Raw genomic sequence first — 14,081 nt, 5'->3', positions numbered from 1 at the left:
TACGATAAGTCAGAATATGAAGTCTACTGTTTCTGGTTCGCTAAGTAGTAACAGGTGCGCTGGTAGAGAATGTTTGACTGTACAAAATGCACCTAACCTGGATTTTTTGATGATGAAAATAAAATTGATTCTGATTCTGTACAAGTACGTATTTAAGAAATTCCTTTGTGAAGCCGAACGTTTTGAAGAACTCTCGTGCTTTTCTGCCTTCGCATTACAAAATCGTCCTTACTTCAGACTCTTCCATTGCCTGGTTTCATCGCGAGGTGAGATGGTAGTCATCAAATCCTTCTGTTGTATACTTATCGCGTGTCACACTGCATTTCATGAGTATCGCTTATCAGCCACGCAAGCAGCAGTCGGCGGATCACATGTTCATCACCCTATAAAAAGGGCACTGCATCCAATAAACGTTGTCTGTTCCACCCTGACGTCCGGCTGATACGCTACAGTTGGCGACGAGGAAGCGGCGGCGATGGCCCTTGGCAGGATCAGCGAGTATCGTCTGGGCACAAACGCGTCATGGGATGAATACGTCGAGAGGCTAGAAATGTTCTGTGAAGCTAACAAGATGACGAAAGAAGAACAGAAAAGAGCCGCCCTGCTGAGTTGTTGCTGCGAAGAAGCGTACGGACTCATCGTAACCTTGGTGAAGCCGGCAAGACCGACAGCAGCCAACTACAAGGAATTTAAGACGGCGGTTCGGAAGCACCTGCATCCAAGGCTTTCAGAGCTGTGCGCAAGGTTCTTGTTCTACAAGAGAAACCAGGCTGCCGAGGACTCGGTTGCGGACTACGTCACGGCGCTTCGGAAGCTAGCCGAAGACTGCGGTTTTGTTGATGAGCAGCTCCCGTTGGACATCATGATGCGAGATCGTTTCGTATGCGGCCTCCAGAACGAAGCCGTTCAACAGCGACTTCTCGAAGAACACGACCTTACGTTTAACGTTGCGTACGACATGGCCGCGACCGCAGAAGCGACAGCCAAGCAACAGCGAGACATACGCATGCAAGGCCGAGACAAGACGAAGGACTGCCAGGGCATGGTAGAAGCAACGCGCACGAAGCAAGACTCCACGGCAGAGGGATCCAGTTGCTACCGTTGCAATGCTAAGCACGCTCCGCATTTATGCATTTTTAGAAAAGCGGCATGCTTCAAATGCAAAAGGGTTGGACATATGGCGAGGGCTTGTCGTTCAAAAGACGAAAGTAGAGCAACCAGGAAGACGCCTGAGCGAAAGAGGAAAGTTGAAAAACTAAGGGCGTGTACGAAAAGAGTGCATTTTTTCACTTTGCGAAGTGAATGAGCAAGAACAGAAGTTCATGGTTAAAGTACAGATACAAGGACAAGAAGTCCCGATGGAGGTTCATTCCGGAACCTCGTGCTCAATTGTGAGTGAAGATACATTTCGAGTAATCGAGAGAAATGGGGGTGAAATACCACTCCAAGATTCTGGAACAACTGTCGTAACCTGGACAAAGGAGGCGTTTGCGCTGCTGGGTCGAGCAACCGTCTTGGTAGAATTCAAGGGCCGGAAGGCAAAGCCGCCTTTGTTTGTAGTAAAGAATCGAGGCAACAGCCTAATTGGGCGAAACTGGTTTAGGCCGTTAGGCATTTGCTTGCGGGGAATCGAGCAAGTAAACGCGGAAGACGTGCCCTCACGATTTTCTGAGGTGTTTCGCAGGGGCCTTCGTGGCTTCAACGGACCACCAGTTCTCATCCAACTGAAAGACGACGCTCAACCTGTGTTTCTGAAAAGTCGACCAGTTCCACTGGCCCTCAAGGACGACGTGGGCAAGGAAGTGGATCGCTTGGTGCAACAAGCGGTATCAGAACCCGTCGCGTACTCCAACTGGGCCACACCACTGGTAGTGGTAAGAAAAAAAGACGGAACTTTACGCCTGTGCAGCGACTACCGTAGCACAGTAAACAAACCTATTAAAAGCAGCGGGTATCCTTTACCCACTACTGCTGAAATGCTCGCAGCTCTGGGTTCAAGCAAATTTTTTTACAAAGCTGAATCTAGCTCAATCTTATTAACAGCTAAAGCTAGACCACGAGTAGGCTGAAGCAGGCTGACGTAGACTGAAGTTAACACGATAAAGGGACTGTACAAAGTCAAACGGCTGCCGTTTGGAATTTCGGTGGCGTCGTGGGTATTTCAACGAGTCATTGACACGCTGTTAGTAGGCATTCCCGGCGTGAAAGCCTATCTTGATGATATCTTGATTTCTGGCCGTAACGCGGAAGAGCACGCCGAGCGATTAGAAACCGTGCTCTCGCGTCTGCAGACTGCGCAGTTAAGAGTAAATAAAGAAAAGTGCGAACTCAACCAGCCGAGCATTGAATTCTTGGGTCACAGGATTCACTCCATGGGAATTCATCCGAGCCGAAGCAATCCGGACGCCAAGGTGGAACAGACAACGTTTATTGGATGCAGTGCCCTTTTTGTAGGGTGATGAACATGTGATCTGCCGACTGCTGCTTGCGTGGCTGATAAGCGATACTCAATGAATGCAGTGTGACACGCGATAAGTATACAACACCTTCCACCAAGGCAAGCTAGGCGCATACACTGGAGAAATCAAAGTACGGTGTCTGCTGGACCTCACACGTCACGTGAGCTTCTTCACGCGTGGGGGCAATGGCGGATTTAAGTTCGCTCCTCGCGTTCACAGTGGACGCGGCCCCATGACACCATGTAAGATGCCGGAGGCATGCGAGGAAGGAACAATTCGCGTTTGGTGGCGAGTGCACAAAGAAAGCGTTCGTTTGTATGTCATACTGTGGATCGTGTCTGCGACAACGTGTTCTTCGCCTGCATATCATCGTTCTGACCTTTATGTGCACCACTAACTCTAGCTATCTTGTTTCGTTTTCTGCACGGTAGCACCCGTTAGTGCGACGAACCTCAAGAAAATAAGCAACTACAATTTCAGATTCTTTCAAAGAATACTATTCAGTTCGTAGACTTCTAGCTCACTTTGAACGATTCAGCACATCTGATGTGCTTACCAACTCAGGTCAAAGAAGGGCATTCTTGCTTATGACAGTGCCCATTACAAATTGGTGAAAAGACAATTTACACATGTATTGAGCTGAATATAACATGGCGTGTGAGATCCAAATATAAAATACCTTCTTCAATAAGATACAGCACCTTGAACCGGCCACGTGTCTGTCTTCTCTTATCAACCTTTTGCGTCAGACACTTCTGCAAAAAATAAAAACGTACTTAGGCAGACAGTACACTAGTGCGAAAAGGAATAAAATATCTGCAAGTCATGCTGTATGTTCCCAGGCTTTCACATTTTCTGATGAAAGCAGCTAGCAGACATCAAGTCAGCTTAGTGCTTTCCACTCGCTGCAAGCTTTCAAACTGTCAACCCCTGCTGCTGCTGATTCTGAAACCAGATTCACCGCATGCACTCCAGATGCCATCTACGAAATAACTGAAACGGTGGAAAGCTACAAATTGGACGGAGTGGGCAATGTTTTAATTATAGAATAAGAGTACACAAGAAACATTGTATAATGCAAGTATGCTAGTCATCTAACCGCGTATTGTAATAAACACGCATGCACTGCACTGTCCAGTATACCACCTTTCGAAAATATTCAACGATCAAAAAAGAAGAAATCGTAGAAACATGCTGCATAGCTGAAGCAGAAGATAATTGTGTCAGTGCGGCGTATTTAAGCCATATAATTTAGAGGCTTTCTTTTTTTCATTCGCCCGCACGTCTAGTCTCTCTTTGGGCATTCCTCTCGATGCTGGTTGTCCTTGCTGTATTTTGAACAGGTTAAAAACGCTGGTGCTTTCTTTTATAAACTTCAGTTGGCAGTCAAAGCTCGCCCTGTTGTGTATTTTTTTTGTTCGTGCCCTCGTCGGTTCGCGCTGTTTAAAGTTACATACAAGAATAACCAACTCGCCCAAATGAAGTTGTTCCTGCTTATTAGTCCAAGTATGTTACTGGCCATATTTCGCCGCCCGTTTCAAACAGGATGCAATTAGAAATCAACGTCGTCATGAGCCACACTCGCGCACCAGAACCTATGGAGCGACGGCGCTGTCACACAATGAGTTGTTGCTACAGCCGCGTGTTTCCATTCAAAGGGTCGCTTTGTTTTGCTGCAATTTCGTGACTAGTGAGCTTGCCGCGTTGCTTGGAGACCGAGAGAAAAAAGTGTGGCAATTCGGAGTAATTGTAGCTCGAGTAAATGTATTTCGTCTGGACGTCCAGCAGTAGCGCCGACCTGGAAAGGCTATCAGTCATTCCTCAGTTCGGCGGCTGCGGTGAACGCTTGTATACAATTTCTTTTTATTTCATAGTTATTTTCTAGCCTTGTATTAATAGTTATAGGGCGCAGGTTTCGTTGCCTCTTCTGCAGGCGCAGCTGCGATGCTTGTGCTTGGTTTCTTGCAACACCACCAGATGGCGCTCGCCTCCGCGCATACCGTTGAGAGAAATGGTCATCGATGAGGAAGGGTTTAGCAGCATAGGGAGTGACCATAAAGGCATCATTTTGAAAATGGGATATGTAGGTGAGAAAGACAGCAAGGAGAGCAAAATGGCCAGTCCAAATTTCAACGCTGAACAAACAGCAAATATAGTCACTAGAGTTGAGGAAGAACTTGGCAAATGGCCAAGTAAAGAGTAGGAATATGGTGAGCTTCTAATTGTAATAATAACAGAAATACGGAAAGCGATCCAATGACTGAACAGTATGGCCTTTTGTACACGTGAGCCGAAAAATGTTGTCTTAGCGACAAGATTTGGCTCCTACGCGAGAAACATGAATCGCAAACTCCAAAGCAGATATAAAGTAGTCGTAAATTGGAAAGCTCATCAACTGTGCCTGATCGAAAATTCGTGATGGAGTGCGTCTGCATACAATTACTTTTATGCTTTATAGTAAATGTCTTGCTTGCACGTGTAAAAGCAACCTCATGCAGGAGAACGGTGGTCTCTGCAAGCATGTTACTAACAATGACGTAAAGTAAACAGGTTCTGTAAGTACTCTTTATAGGGCAGAATATAGCTGTGGAACAATCAAACACCGGCGTCTCCTGGACAGACATAAATAAGTGCTACACACTGATGAATAATAGCACATAAATTGATTGATCCTCCTTTTTCGTGGTTATTATGCTTGGCCGCACCTCAGCTGTGTTTTAAGCCCAAGTATTTTATAACGCCCAACACGTCACCTCCTATTGGATGTTATAAAAATAATATTCCGTAATATTGGCATGCCCGTTCGCAACGTACCATAATGCATGAGAGCAGACATCCCAGCGTGGTCTACGCGCAGAACGTGACAGCAGTGCCAAATCGTTAGGAATACGAGACGTTCCGCTTTCCACGAGCGCCTCGAGCCAGCGCCACCTAGACAAAAGAAGGCCTAAACGCTCGGCGAGTAGCGTCACGGAGAAGAGGCCGGCGGCGCGCTCGGGGATACGGGATGAATGAAGCGATCGCGCCCTTATGGGCAACGTTAACCACAGCGCAGTTATTGTTTATTTAAGGCATAGTTGAGCAGATGGCCCGCAGAGAACAGAGCGCGTTCCAAGATTATTTTATTTATGCAAAACTATTTACGCGCTGCATTATTAAAAATTCGGGCAATAAAAAATGAAATGGTTCAAGCATAGGATTGAGAACGAGTTTCGGGTAAATGATGACAGGGAGCATGGCTTATATTGAATAGTCAGAGTGCTGCCCTCTACTTCAGAGTAGCTTCTTTGCCTTGATTTATCGTCGGCGTCAAAGAGTTTGCCATTCATGCGGCCACCGAAATTCTTCAACAAAATGTTAACAGTGCACTATAACACATATCTCATGACAACTTCACTGGTGTCCCCTTCTTCACATTCGGGACACATGTATTTATACCAGTCTAGACTAGGCTCTAAAGGAATAATTTCGCTTTTGAGGCATTATTACATACACTACCGCAGTCCATATATTTACAAAACCTCTAATGAGTTTAACAATGCAGACTATCTACAAAGAAACAGCTGCCTTATTCCTCGGAATTGCAGCTTTTCTTTTCTTTGCCTTAGCATCATCAGCCTGGTTACACAAAGTGCAGCGCAAAGCCCTCTCCCCATCCTTCTCCAACAACCCCCGTCATGTACTAATTGTGGCCATGTCGTCCCTGCAAACTGCTTAATCTCATCCGCCCACCTAAATTTCTGCCGCCCCCGGCTACGCTTCCCTTTCCTTGGAATCCAGTCCGTAACCCTTAATGACCATCGGTTATCTTAGTTCCTCATTACATGTCCTGCACATGCCCATTTCTTTTTCTTGATTTCAACTAAGATGTCATTAACTCGCGTTTGTTCTCTCACCCAATCTGCTCTTTTCTTATCCCTTAACGTTACACCTATCATTCTTCTTTCCATAGCTCGTTGCGTCGTCCTCAATTTAAGTAGAACCCTTTTCGTAAGCCTTCAGGTTTCTGCCCCGTAGGTGAGTAGTGGTAAGACACAGCTGTTATACACTTTTCTCTTGAGGGATAATGGCAACCTGCTGTTCATGATCTGAGAATGCCTGCCAAACGCACCCCAGCCCATTCTTATTTTTCTAATTATTTCCGTCTCATGATCCGGATCCGCCGTCACTACCTACCCTCAGCAGATGTATTCCATTACCACTTCCAGTGCCTCGCTACCTATTGTAAATTGCTGTTCTCTTCCGAGACTGTTAAACATTACTTTAGTTTTCTGCAGATTAATTTTTAGACCCACTCTTCTGCTTTGCCTCTCCAGGTCAGTGAGCATGCATTGCAATCGGTCCCCTGTGTTACTAAGCAAGGCAATATCGTCAGCGAATCGCAAGTTACTAAGGTATTCTCCAATAACTTTTATCGCAAATTCTTCCCAATCCAGGTCTCTGAATACCTCCTGTAAACACGCTGTGAATAGGATTGGAGAGATCGTATCTCCCTGCCTGACGCCTTTCTTTATTGGAATTTTGTTGCTTTCTTTATGGAGGACTACGGTGGCTGTGGAGCCGCTATAGATATCTTTCAGTATTTTTACATACGGCTCGTCTACACCCTGATTCCGTAATGTCTCCATGACTGCTGAGGTATTGACAGAATTAAACGCTTTCGCGTAATCAATGAAAGCTATATATAAGAGTTGGTTATATTCCGCACATTTGTCTATCACATGATCGATAGTCTGAATATGGTCTATGGTTGAGTAGCCTTCACGGAATCCTGCCTGGTCCTTTGCTTGACAGAAGTCTAAGGTGTTCCTGATTCTATTTGCCATTACCTTAGTAAATTGTTTGTAGGCAACTGACAGTAAACTGATCGGTCTATAATTTTTCAAGTCTTTGGCGTCCCCTTTCTTATGGATTACGATTATGTTAGCCTTCTTCCGAGATTCCGGCATGCTCGAGGTCATGAGGCATAGCGTATACAGGGTGGCCAATTTCTCTAGAACAATCTGCCCACCGTCTTTCAACAAATCTGCTGTTACCTGGTCCTCCCCAGCTGTCTTCCCCCTTTGCATAGCTCCCAAGGCTTTCTTTACTTCTTCCGGCGTTACCTGTGGGATTTCGGATTCATCTAGACTATTCTCTCGTCCATTATCGTCCTAGGTGCCACTGGTACTATATAAATCTCTGTAGAACTCCTCAGCCACTTGAACTATTTCATCGATATTAGTAATGACATTGCCGGCTTTGTCTCTTAACGCATACATCTGATTAGTGCCAATTCCTAGTTTCTTCTTCACTGCTTTTACGCTTCCTCCGTTCCGGGGAGCATGTTCAATTCTATCCATATTATACTTTCTTATGTCAGCTGTCTTACGCTTCTTCATTAACTTCGAAAGTTCTGCCAGTTCTATTCTAGCTGTATGGTTAGAGGCTTTCATACATTGGAATTCTTGATCAGATCTTTCGTCTCCTGCGATAGCTTACTGGTATCCTGTCTAACGGAGTTACCACTGACTTCTATTGCACACTCCTTGATGATACCCACAAGATTGTCGTTCATTACTTCAACACTAAGGTCCTCTTCCTGAGTTAAAGCTGAATACCTGTTCTGTAGCTTGATCTGGAATTCATCTATTTTTCATCTTACTGCTAACTCATTGATCGTCTTCTTATGCACTAGTTTCTTCCGTTCCTTCCTCAGGTCTAGGCTAATTCGAGTTCTTACCATCCTATGGTCACGGTAGCGCACCTTGCTGAGCACGTCCACATCTTGTATGATGCCAGCGTTAGCTCAGAGTTTGAGGTCTATTTCATTTCTAGTCTCGCTGTTCGGGCTCCTGCACGTCAACTTTCCGCTAACCCGCTTGCGGAAGCAGGTATTCTTTATCCGCATAGTATTCTGTTCCGCAAACTCTACTAATAACTCTCCCCTGCTATTCCTAGTGCCTATGCCACTTTCCCATACTGCCTTGTCTCCAACCTGCTTCTTGGCTACCTTGGCATTGAAGTCGCCCATTAGTATAATGTATTTTGTTTTGACTTTACCAATGGCCGATTCCACGTCTTTATAGAAGCTTTTGGACTTCCTGGTCATCATGACTGGATGTAGACCTGTACAGCCTTCATTTTGTGCCTCTTATTATGTTTCACTATAAGACCTGCCACCCTCTCGTTAATGTTATATAATTCCTGTATGTTGCCAGCTACATTCTTATTAATCAGGAATCCGAATCCTAGTTCTCGTCTCTCCGCTGAGCCCCGGTAGCACAGGACGTGCCCGCTATTTAACACTGTATATGCTTCTTTTGGCCTCCTAACTTCACTGAGCCCTATTATATCCCATTTACTGCCCTCTAATTCCTCCAATAGCACTGCTATACTCGCCTCACTAGATAACGTTCTAGCGTTAAACGTTGCCAGGTTGATATTCCAACGGCGGCCTGGCCGGAGCCAGGGATTCTTAGCACCCTCTGCTCCGTCGTAGGTCTGACCACCGCCGGGGTCACTTCCTTTGCAGCTGCTGGGGACTGAGGGCCAGGGTTTGATTGTTGTGTTCATATAGGAGTTTGTGGCCAAGTACTGCAACAGGGTGGCCAATCCTGCTCTGGTGAGGGAGTGCGTTACCGGTTCTGGTCACCGGGATGTTTATGCAATTTTATCGACACGCGGATTTCCTTTTTTTTAGTCTGGTGGAAAATTGCGCGGCACCGCGATTCGAACTACGGACCTCTTGCACGCGAGGCGGGTGTTCTACCTCTACGCCACCGCTGCACTCTAGCACTTGCACCCAATATTCTATCATTGATCTTGCAGCAACATGAACGCATGCTTTTTCAGCCCCGATTTGTAATTGCTCCAGTAATTGGGCACGCAGCACTCATTAGGCATACCCTGGGATGAACGTAATCCACATTCCGTGGCAATGAAGGTTTGCCAGACACACAACCGCAATCGCAGCACAAGCGCAGAGATTACATGCACGGTTCATGTCCAGAAAAAAAGTGCGCTCGGAGGCGTGTAGCAGCATGCCAGGGCTTTTATGAGCCTGAAGCTAACCAAGGAGTGGCAGGGTTCCCGGAACTAAGCAAATTCTTATCACCGTCGTCGCCTACTCGGTCTTCCGCGTCTCATTTTCAACCTATGTGCGCCACTCGTGGCTTCGTAGCACGCTGCACGGAACTTCTATGTGGGCGTCTTTTGCGTAACGTATCTCAAGGGGAGAGGGTACAGCCAGAAGGCATTAAGTTCTCTAGAGCGTGTTGCTCGAGCAGTGCTTGCAGACTGGAAATCTGGAAACGCTGGTGTCACCCCAGCAACACATGGTAAAACCGGGGAACGTGCAAATATAGGTCATTTCTTGTCTGCGACCAACTGTAGTACTTATACGGGCACGATCAATAAAAATTCCTGCTGTCCTGCAATTTCTTTCGTGAGCAGCAACAGCTTACTACTCACTTGAGCAGGCGACGGGTTCATCACTCCCATCTCCGCAGTCATCGGTGCCATCGCAGTAGCGGTTCGGACCCACGCACTTCCCGTTGTCACATGAAAATTCGTACAACTTGCACGCAGGCGAAGTCTCCGCGCGACCTTTCGTCCCCAGGGGTTGCAGGCAGAAGCACGCACACAACACCACCTGAACCACAAGGGACGCACGACGGTATTGGGGAAGCTCAGTCATTACTGAAGACGGCTTCAGATTCCTAGACCTCGCTGGTGAGAGAGCTGTCGTCTTGTTGTGTAGCTGCTTCCTGCGTCGTGTTTTCTCAAAGGTTTGTCAGTCCAGAAGCTCTGGAGAGCCATCGGGGAAGTGGCGCAAAGAGTGACACGCAGGTTCAACACCATCTCGGCGATTTCATACCTGCGTCGGGCGCAAAAATAAAACTTCTGAAGCAGCACATCGTATCCCGCTTTGCAAAGGCACTTATCGCGCAAGGAATTGCGCTCAAATCGCATCAATAAATTACCAGGGCTATTTACAGGCCAAAATATATCAAAACGGGAAATATATCCCAACGAAATCTGACAAAACCTTGTTTTTTAATAAGAGGCAATAATAGCAATTGTGAGGAAACTTTCGTAATGATCGATGTGCGTTTTTTTTTCATAAATCATGGAAAGGCTATTTCATGGCGCTTGCTTTTGTGCATTTGTCCTTCGATACACAGGTGGTACGGATCAAGGTCATCAATTTGCATCGCAAAGTACGTAGCACGAAGGAAATAACCACATACACTGCAGAACAAACAAAAACTGTATATATACTAGATTACTGAAATCACAAACAAATCACAACGTCACAAATGGCATTGAAATATGTAACACTAAAACTGCATTTCAGTCTTTCTTACCTCGTATATCACGTGAATGGAACCGCCTTCCCGCAGATATCGTCGACATAATGGATAATCAGCATTCTTGTCCTGCACTAGCTAACATTGTATAACAGGAGGATGATAATACTTGTTCTGTAATACGCATTGTATCTATTTATGTATTTTTATTTTGTAACCACTCCCCTCTTTAGTGCCTTTGGCTCTGAGGGTTCAATAAATGAAATGAAATGAAAACCATTTCCTTGCAAACTACAAATTAAGCACCAAAATACGAGCAGAGAATATCTGTATAAACAATCTAACTACAGCAGAAATGACAATTTGTGTATATATGCATAGTGGAAGGCGTGTAAATGTAAACTTAATGCATAATTGATCACTTCTCGCGCACTAACGCAAGACAAAGCAAAGGAAATTGGGATCCAACGGAACCGATTGTCATCGTTGTTCCTATACAAAAAATAATTAAAAACGTATGGAAGGCAGCTTTGAAAGTGCTTTCTTTGCTAGAAATCATTTACTTGAAATGCAAATACGCAGGAGAACCGAAACAGAGCGATATCGCGAGGGCTAAAATGGTGCAAATAAAAAGTCAGAGCAAACCTATAATTCATTGGCTCGTGTAATGAGTGCAACGGCACCGTAGACTCTTGTAGCTGATGCGTGAAATTCAAAGTGTAGGCTGATTGTTACGTTCGGAAAACCAGGGCCAACCACCTCTGCTACCACACCACCAGGAGCCATTACAGCGGCAGCATATGCGGCAGGCCAAACCCGGCATTTCGATCTTCCGTTAGCTATTAGTTGGGGTTGGTTTCCTGCATCCAGGTGTGAGAAAGCTTTGAAAGTCTGTGAGAACAACGCCACTTGTTATTACAGAGCTTAAGTGTAGCATTAGTGTGGAGCCGGACGCAGTTTAAAATAAGTGAGTCACACTTCGCGGGCACAGAACGCTGGGAAACTATGCGCATTGCGTTCTGCCGCTATTTGTTATCGTTAACGTGCGACAAAACGCTAATGATATGGTGCACTGCAGTGCATGGCGCAAACTAGCTCTTTAGAATAGCGGAAGCCATCTGAACGCTAACATAAGCTGCTGCTATGCAGCGTTGTCACTATAGCGGGCTTCGCGCTAAATTTATTCCAGTTTTGCCCGGCCTAGTGGCAAAGTTTGTTCTCCTACAGGTGGAAGGATTTTAGCGGTCCTCTTGCATAGGTGGCTCCTTTTCTGGCAGTGCAAACTCTACACCACACATTTCGTTGACAATAGCTTGCGCTTCGCGTGTAGCAGACATGCAGTTCGTTTGTGGCTCTTTGGAAGTAGGAAGCCATTGTCATCATCATTCACAAACAATGTGCTTCGCATTCCTACTTCGCATTTCTCCCGCGCATACTTCGATATGGCGATAAATACTCCTTTGTTACACGCTACCCGAGCAAGTTATTTGTTCTCAAGATTGACAGGATGGAGGCATATAGGGTCAGCGATGACACAGGCCATGGATGCAGCCCCGCCAAAAAACAAATAAATTCATAGAAGGTGCAAACCACAGGAACATGAAACAGGACCTTTCTTTTTGTGCTCGCAATCCATAGCAGGCAATTAACCTTGTTTTCTGTCCAGTAATTTTAGTTCTCCGAAACATGTTTTCTCTTATTTTTGTTTGGCAATACCTTTCCGCATTTCGCAGTCCCGCATGAAATCACGTCATAATATTTATATTTTGTATCGGTTTCCATACTGTCGAAAGCAAAGGAATTTCCCATCGAGTGTAGTTCTTTCGCATTGTGCTTCACATGGACGCAATAAAATATTTTGTACGTTGTTCTTATTGATGCCCGCATTTAGCGGGATCTAAGCGGTTTTGATGCTTGCATCGCGGGTTTTAAAGTTGTGGGGGGAATCAACTAGCGGATCTTTTAACTCTAGTTGGCAACTATTCTGCTACGACACCTAGATGTCAGCTCCTGCGACACGCCATTAAACTAAACGCACACTATGTATCGACCCAACCACAGGCTACTTTAGGCCACCCACACATCACACACTAGGGTGACCACACACACACACAAAAAAAAAACAGGTGGTAAGCGTCGTCTAACTAAATACAATGTACAAGCTAAAATTGGTATAAGTCTGGCCTCGGAGATATGGAAACTCCTGAGTATTGCGGCGCCCGCAGTGAAATCTCGGTGGCCATCTACGCCCGACCTGTTCTCACTAATACTTTGTTGCTGAAGCATCATGACGCAAATATAAAGCCAATACACGCATTTGCAATGATATACGTGTGATTGTAGTATGTGATTGACGTTTGTCGCCTGCTGTCACATATATTGTTCAATAATGTCAAAGAAGATGGCAATAATTATTGTTCAACCTACAGTTAATTCGTTTTTTCTTCATTTCATACTATATTACTGTTTTAATTTACCCTTAGGTTGCATAAATAGTTCAATACTGTTGGTCTTCCTTCTTCGGCTGGTCGGCCTGTTAATCCGCAAGCAGTGCGTGATAGATGCAGCAGTGAATATGTACTGCGTTTGAATATCTGTGAACATAATAATTTTCATGTATATTCTTTTAAGACTCAAGGTGTAACAACAACGGGCGTACTAGCTGTACACGGCACCCAAGGATAGGGACACGGAGACTGCGCGCGCGGCAAGGTCTCAAAGCTCGTAGATTTCGAATGATGACTTGCACTTATAGATGTCACCGTAATGTAAGTTTCATGATCACTATTTGTGCAAAAGCAAAGTACAGCTAGTACAGGTACTGGCACCGGGGACGGCGGTGTGTGGATGTATAGAGCATTCTATTAGGTTTAGATTTGTTGAGAAATTTGTTTACTTGTACTTTATGAACTTTTAATTCTAGGTTGCGTCACAAGCATTCATGTTAGCATTAGTATTCCGCTAGTTCGCGCCTTGCTATAGTTCGCGCCGATGCTAGTTCGCGCCGTGCTATAAAGCGAGCCACTAACGTTACCGTTACGCCGCTCACTAGCGCAAAGCCCATGCATTTAACGCTACGCCACTCCACCCCAATGAAAAGAATTATAGTGGAATACAGCATACCGGTAATTTGACATTATGAGCGCAGTCTGTTTACTTGTAAATCGCGATTTTTTTGCGTTTTCAGCTCACCACTCCCTATTTTATCACGGTCCTTGCTTGCAGAGGCCACTACATATCCTAGTTCGTTGACTAGAAAAGTGCCGCGATTGGGAAGTGGACACTGCAGAAGAATATGTTCACTGATTACCCAAGAGTTCGCAGGCCCCCA

General features: G+C 45.4%; 2 protein-coding genes and 1 long non-coding RNA gene across 3 annotated transcripts in view; 2 read left to right on the top strand and 1 right to left on the bottom strand.

Annotated features, from left to right (window-relative positions):
- LOC142590701 (uncharacterized) overlaps positions 1–14,081 on the bottom strand; it is a 223,638-nt gene that overhangs the window by 78,652 nt on the left and 130,905 nt on the right. Inside the window, exon 2 of the mRNA XM_075703118.1 lies at positions 9,912–10,317. Coding sequence (XP_075559233.1) covers positions 9,912–10,137 — 226 coding nt within the window. The 5' untranslated portion in view covers positions 10,138–10,317. The remainder of the gene's footprint in view (positions 1–9,911; positions 10,318–14,081) is intronic.
- LOC142590702 (uncharacterized) overlaps positions 1–14,081 on the top strand; it is a 171,810-nt gene that overhangs the window by 141,534 nt on the left and 16,195 nt on the right. The gene's annotated exons all lie outside the window — the stretch shown is intronic.
- LOC142590796 (uncharacterized) lies at positions 476–2,064 on the top strand. Its single transcript, XM_075703207.1, has 3 exons — positions 476–1,065; positions 1,685–1,874; positions 2,044–2,064. Exons 1-3 carry the CDS (start codon positions 476–478, stop codon positions 2,062–2,064), a joined length of 801 nt encoding a protein of 266 aa, XP_075559322.1.

This window comes from Dermacentor variabilis, chromosome 8, assembly GCF_050947875.1.
Source record: "Dermacentor variabilis isolate Ectoservices chromosome 8, ASM5094787v1, whole genome shotgun sequence".
NCBI lineage: Eukaryota > Metazoa > Arthropoda > Arachnida > Ixodida > Ixodidae > Dermacentor > Dermacentor variabilis.
This window is presented reverse-complemented; position numbering and strand designations above follow the sequence as displayed.